Source organism: Musa acuminata, chromosome BXJ1-6, assembly GCF_036884655.1.
Source record: "Musa acuminata AAA Group cultivar baxijiao chromosome BXJ1-6, Cavendish_Baxijiao_AAA, whole genome shotgun sequence".
NCBI classification, from domain to species: Eukaryota; Viridiplantae; Streptophyta; class Magnoliopsida; order Zingiberales; family Musaceae; genus Musa; species Musa acuminata.
The window spans coordinates 23,415,143-23,421,706 of NC_088332.1; the positions used below are offsets into that span (position 1 = coordinate 23,415,143).

The window sequence follows — 6,564 nt, forward strand, 5'->3', positions numbered from 1 at the left end:
GTATTGAGAAGTTTGGTATTTGAATTACTCTGATTTTGGGCACGCTGAAATATGTAGTTCACGCTTAGGCTTTACTGATTTCGAAGTTGATTTTAATTGTCGTTTGTGTGGATTATTTCTTCAAGATTGTTTTCCAGTTGAAGCAAAAAAATAAGCACCCAATGACTTGGAAGTTGTAGTTTGATCATCGCACTTGTTGCTGTTGCCTCTGAGCGTGAGTACAATGTAGTGTTGGGTGCAAGTTGATTTTATTCCATGGTCGAGTGGGTTTCGCTATTTTGAATACTTTTACTGGATTATCCTTCACCATCAGAAAGTAGTGTGTTTAATGAAACCTTTATTTCGAAAGGTTCGTACTGTCAGCAAGTTAAATTCTGAGTTTCTTTTTTTTTTTTTTTTTTTGTCCTTCAATCAAATTCTAAGTTTCTCATATGGTTGTTCTACTTAACAAAGGGCAAAGATTGTTTTGGTGTTTCGAAGCTGCTAGATTTTGTAGTACTCATGACTCCACACGCTTGCTTGGCCGTACACATGGGAGTTATAGGCAATAGATTGCAATGTCAATAAATTACTAGTTTCTTTTAGGTAACCTGCCATTCAGCTTACAGTACGTAATGTCAAGATCAATTGTAGTATTACAATATTATTAGACAATCTGGAAAGAGGAAATTAAGGGTACCATGTGGTTGATTAAGAAAATACTTCTTATTTATTTGAGGAAATGAAGAAGACACGGAGACAATAATTGTGGCGAAACCGATCAAGTCAGGTGATTCCACCGAACTTGTCATCGGGTCGTGTGCACCCGGAGAAGAATGAACCGAGTTTGTGATCGCAGGGCGACGCCACCGAGTCTTCCGGCAACATCCAAAACAGGATCCATTAATGCTGAGTGTGTACATCCCTACCATACTTTGAGTGCTGCCTCCTCAAACAATAACCCAACGACAACCAAATGAAGAAAGCAAGATAAATATTTTTGCTCTCTGGATCTTGTTTGTCATATTCATATAGTATTTTAATTTGATCAAAGATTTAGTTTATTACTAACCTTTATGAAGTGTGTCTTTGAAAGTCACAAAGTATCATGTGTGTATATGGAGGATAATAGTTAATTTTTTTTTTTTTACTCGATTTAACAAGATATATATAGTCATTGTTGTCTCTAATTATATGTTATTAGAATGTCTTTTAAGTTTTCTAACTCAAAATTCTATGGACCCTTCTAATCATATATTATCACTTCTTTAACTATACTAACTTAACCATTAGAGAGATTTTTATCAAGCATACCTCTAATTAGTTTTGCAACTTAACCATCAGTGAGGCTTTTATCATATATAAGTGACTTAGGTTTGCACAACTCCTTGCCGAACACATTCATATCCCGACATCGGATCTCTTTTCCTTTTTCAATTCCCCTGGTTGAGGATGAGATCTCCAAAATCCTATGCAGTCTAATTATCCTACGTTATCCTGCACGATGAGATAATTGGTGTGTGCTTACTGATAAATTTACCAAACAGAGAGGACTTAGGCTTGGGCATGTAGATCAGAAGTCACAAAAAATAAGCCACGAGGAATGGAATTTATGTGAATTAGATCACGCCAAGTCAAATTTTGAGAGTAAACTTCAAAACTACCTACATATTTAATTGGCTTCAGGTCCAATCTTCGATTCTATTGGATAAACTTGGACGTCATTAAAGATGGAGAACTAAGAAACAAATTTGACTTGTAACCCTTACGGATCTAATGCAGCATGTTGCGGCAACCAGAAAAAGAAGACGAAGAAAAAAAATCCACAAAATAACAAGCGTATTTTTCTGTCGTTTCCTAATTAAATTCTTCTCTCTTTTAGTTTGTCGTTTACGTCGAAAGTAAGCGCGCGCTCTCTCTCGATGGTCTGGAATTAATTCTTTCAGAATTTCTCATCATGAAGATTTTTTATTTTATTATTTTTTTTTTGTAGCATGAAGATCTTGAAAATCTTCTAATTGAAATATACATAATCTCAGTCTGAAATTTCTGGGACCACAAAATTTTCAGGAATCTCCAACAATTTTGTTATGATTCAAGTTCACTGTGTAATTCAACCAAGAATGATGTGCATTCTTATATAGTCAGTCCAGTGAAGAAAGCTGCGCAATTCACATTTGAAGCAGGAATTTGCAGGCTGTCAACGATGAAGTGAGGGCTGTTATGCAGAGACTCAGACAGAAGGTGTCTACAAGCTACAAGTTGAAGTGAAAAAAGATAATAATTCCCCTCGGCACTTATTTCTCGATGTAGCTTTCAAGATGTCGAAAATTTACCTACTGCTTTCTTAGTTGTTCATGCTAAACCTTAATAGTGATCAGGTTTTAAGGACCAAATCTTTTTTGATACATCGTGTCTTCCTTTAAAAATGTTGTACTCGTTTTCTACCTTAATATAAGTTCTTCCTTTAATTGATTTGATTATATATAAATCATTCCATTTTTACTACCACCATCAATGTCTTGCGCTTTTACCTCGGAAATCTTACCGTATGGTGGGATTTCTATAGACTCCCCTTCTTTCGATACAATCTTCTACTTGAAGCGTCATTTCTTGAAAGTATATCAAGCTAGACATGGAAACGTCTCGCGATTAACCAACCTAAAGTATATATATATAATATATATATATATATATATATATATATATATATTCAGTTTGCTAAACACAAACCACTCCTCTAGATTTATTTACTACCACCACATAAAGATCCTCCCACCGTCGACCACCGCATGCCTTGTGGTAGTTGTAGTAGTATTGGTTACAACACGAGAGTTGGTATGCACAAGGACCAAAGGTGATCAAAATAGAACAGGCATAAGCGGAGACTCCCTACGGAAGCAAGAGCGTTAGTTAGGGTTTTGGAATCTGTTTGTTCTCTCGTTCTCATCCATTCCATGGATCAGCTTCCTTCTTAGCCATGCATAGAAGGTGGAACATCGTCGTCGTCGTCGTCGTCGTCGTCGTACTTGTCGGCATCATCATGTATGAGACTGCGTCCTTTCATTTTTGATGCGCCAGCCATCTTCTCCAAGCCATTCCTCCTCTGATGCGCCTTCCCGGTGTTCCTGCTGCTCGGTGCTCGCGCCTCCACCGGCTGTCGAACCTTCACTCCCCGTATCATCTATCGTTTTTTACCATGTACGATAATGTCAGCGATGACTTCCCTCGACAAGCGATCGAGATCTGAAACAAAGTGGGGTGAGTGTTTTACGTATTTGCCGCACTTGACGTCGGAGTAGATCACGATGAAGTCCCCTTCTTGCAGCCCGTTTGACCTCACAAAATCCCCTGAATTATCATTGTATTGAGTGTTCGACCAAATGCCAACCATGAACTGAAAAACTATATTACTGAAGAAGAAGAAGAATGAGACTCTTGATTCACCTGTATTCTCCAATAAATACATTCTGCTCTTGTTGTTGGGCCAGAACCTGTAGCATAGCCGAGATCAACACGCTCGGAATCAAGCAATGACAAAACGATGCCAATGGAACTGGAAGGCGCATATACCTGTAGCGCATGTTCCACACCTGGGATGTGCCGATGTCCTCCATGGGGATGGAGATCCCATCCCTCGCGTCCAGCTCCGGCAAGTGGGTCTCCGCTTCCTTCTGTTGGATCAAAGAAGGACAGACGAATCAGACTCCGTTAAAGGTTTCGGAGAAAGACAACGAGTACTAAATCCTGAGATCATGGAAGCACGGAAGAATCGACTTCTAATCAAACCATGTCGAGGATGTTGTCTCACTTTGGGAAGCACGATCCGGCCCAGGCTACCCACGTCGCTCTGCTTCAACACCTTCTGCAGCAGGAACTTCAAGTTCTTCTCACCCTTCCATCCCTGGATTAACGTCAATGATTAGAATCCACCGAGCAGTGCGCTGTTTTCAGATCAAGGACGGACCTGGCGCTTCTCCGAGGTCGAAGCGGTGGTAAGCTGAGGCCTCTGCGGCAGTTGCGCCGCAGGCGGCGGCGGCGTCTGTTGCATGTTTGAAGCATTCTGCGCCTCGGCCATGTGGTTCATCTGGTGGGACGAGGAGGACATGCTGGTCCAGAAACCCCAATTCCTTGTATTCGAATGAGACGATCCGTTTGCACCCTCGGTGGATCCGACGGGATGATGAGCATGCTGCAGGTGCAGCGGCTGATTGTGGTTGCGGTGCTGGTGGAGAGAGGAGAAGCGCCGCTGCCTCGCCATCCGCTTCTTCCTCGCCTCCTTCGTCGCGGAAGTCGTCCCAGGTAGTCGTTGGCCTTGGTGGTACATCGGATGGCCCAGAAACTGGTTCGTCATACCCCCGGAATACTGCGGCGGCGCCATGGACAGCGGGTGGGAAGCGGAGGTGCCTGGGTAGGGCGCAAACTGAGGTAAGGTTGAGGCTAACCGCGCCGGCCACGGTCCCCCTGCGGGGTCGACGAAGTCCGGAGATGGAGAAAAAGGTTGGTTGTTGACGACGACACTGCTGGTGCCACAGCTGTGGTGGTAAGGATAAGGATTGGCTGTTGCACTGGGATACCCCATCTCACCGTTGCCGCCGCCGGCGTAGGCGCCCAGTAAGGCTGGATGCGTAGCCGCCGTCGAAGGATCCATGGAGTAGGGGCTCCAAGGATTGCAGTTGTAGTCGAGTTGATTAGGGTTAGGGGAGATGGGAAACGGCCGGGGCTGGTGGTCGTAGGAATACGGCAACCGATGGCGCTTCCTCTGGAGATGGTTGTTCTGGACCCAGGTGAGTATGAGCTTCAGCAGCTGCGTCCTGCCCTGCTTAGTACGGCCGAGGCGGCGGGCAGCGCACTCGATGGTGGCGCGCTTCAGCTTGATGCTACGGAGGTCCTCCGGCGAGATCGAGTCCTTGTTGCTCCTTAGCCACTCCAAGAATATCCTCGCCAGTTCCTCCGAAGACTCCTCCTCCTGCGCTTGCTGCGGCACTCCTTCCCCGTGACCATGCAAACGACCTTCTTCTACAGCCTGACACGGCTTCTTCTCATGACTCCCGACGGCTTCATCCCCGCCGCTGATATCGGCCGCACTGGCTTCGTCGGCGTGGAAGAGGGAAGGCGGGTCCCAGGGATCAATCGACAGATCGAAGAGGTCGATGTCCCCGAGGATGTCGAGCCCATCGGCGAACTCGCTCGACTGGTGATGGTCTAACGGCGGCGGCAGCGGCGGAAGCATCATTATGTCGTCCACCGACTGAACTTCGGCCGCCTGCTGCTGCATGTCGGCCACCCTGCCACTGTCAGGGACCTGTAAGAAGGACCAAGAGGAGGAGGAGGAAGAAGAAGAAGAAGAAGAAGAAGAAGAAGATGAAGCGGAGGAACAAGAAGACAGGACTGCGTTCTTTGCATGCAAGGTGGAAGCGGAGGACGGCGAGGGGGTGGCCGACGGTGAAGACAGGCATGGGAAGTCGGGCAAGCAAGGAAATGTGTCCTCGGAGAAGATGAGATCCTCCCCGTCTATATTCAGCACGATGTCGTCCACTCCTGCCGCCGTGTCTCCTCCACAACCAACTCCTAAAACTTTTTCCTCTCCTTCGACCTTATGATCTGCCATGGCTTCCTCCGCCTCGTCGGAGGCAAACAGCACATCTCCCTGCTTTCGCCGACTCTCGCACTCCACGGTCTGAGATATTTTGTTCTCTAGTCCTATTTCACAAGGATTGATCAAGAACCATTTCCAACCACTATGTATATAACAGGATGAGGGCATACGAAGGAAGGGGGAGTAGTCTTATCAACTTGTATATATCCTTTGTCTTTCCTCTGGTAAATGTAAAACACAACCGACAAAGACGAAAGAAGGAATATAATTAACAAAGGGAGCAGGACTTACGACAGAAGTAACCTGAAGGCGGAGGCCGAGGAAGAGGGTGCGTGAGCGTGGGCGAGGCCATGTGCCTGAGGTCGGGCCCCCACCACCTCCCCCACCCCCCTAGAGAGAGAGAGAGAGAGAGAGATTTGTTGTGAAAGAAACTGAAACGGCTGCCTTCTCCTAGGAAGCGAAGGCAAAATAATAATAATAATAATAATAATAATAATAATAATAATAATAATACAAGGGAAAGCGACCCCTCCTCTTCCTTACTGTGTAGTCAGTCCTTTGCCTTTTCACACTACCATTAAAAAGAGGAATTATAACGCGAGAAAAGAAAAACAAAAAAAACAGAAGAGAATGCAGAACCAGTCATCAAAAGATCGAGATGAACAGAACCGGCAGAAAAAGAAAACACAATAAATAACAAAGAAAAGAAGAGGAAAGGAGAAGGGATATAAAGGAGGAGGAGGCGGGGGGCGACGGGAGACCGCGCCCACTCGTCTCCTGCACAGTTTCCTGAGTCGCCGGGAGAGGAAGCGGGCGAGCGAGATGGCTACAGTTACAGACCACGAACAAGGAGGAGCGCAATCCGGAGGCCTACTGCTGTTGCCATCGCCTGTTATGTGCTCCGCAAACCGGCACTGCCACGAACCACACCGAATGCGTCAAACTCTCTATTCCTACCTATCTCATACCAACGCCGACCTCATCAC

General features: G+C 45.6%; 1 protein-coding gene across 1 annotated transcript; it reads right to left on the reverse strand.

The window, feature by feature from the left end:
* Nucleotides 1–2,717: 2,717 nt before the first annotated feature.
* Nucleotides 2,718–5,676, reverse strand: LOC135677764 (regulatory protein viviparous-1-like). Its single transcript, XM_065190153.1, has 6 exons — nt 3,947–5,676; nt 3,791–3,883; nt 3,553–3,653; nt 3,427–3,473; nt 3,254–3,330; nt 2,718–3,163 (listed from the first exon to the last, which is right to left on the reverse strand). The coding sequence occupies exons 1-6, from the start codon at nt 5,588–5,590 to the stop codon at nt 2,954–2,956; spliced, it is 2,172 nt and encodes a 723-aa protein (XP_065046225.1). The 5' UTR covers nt 5,591–5,676; the 3' UTR covers nt 2,718–2,953.
* Nucleotides 5,677–6,564: the final 888 nt, after the last annotated feature.

What these genes read in the sequence shown, in the direction of transcription:
- LOC135677764 (XM_065190153.1), bottom strand. Translation starts at nt 5,590, where the DNA reads ATGGCAGATCATAAGGTCGAAGGAGAGGAAAAAGTTTTAGGAGTTGGT. An exon ending in GTGTGGAACATGCGCTACAG is followed by an intron (nt 3,474 to 3,552) that starts GTATATGCGCCT and finishes GCTATGCTACAG; the next exon opens with GTTCTGGCCCAACAACAAGA. An exon ending in ACGTCAAGTGCGGCAAATAC is followed by an intron (nt 3,164 to 3,253) that starts GTAAAACACTCA and finishes AAAAAACGATAG; the next exon opens with ATGATACGGGGAGTGAAGGT.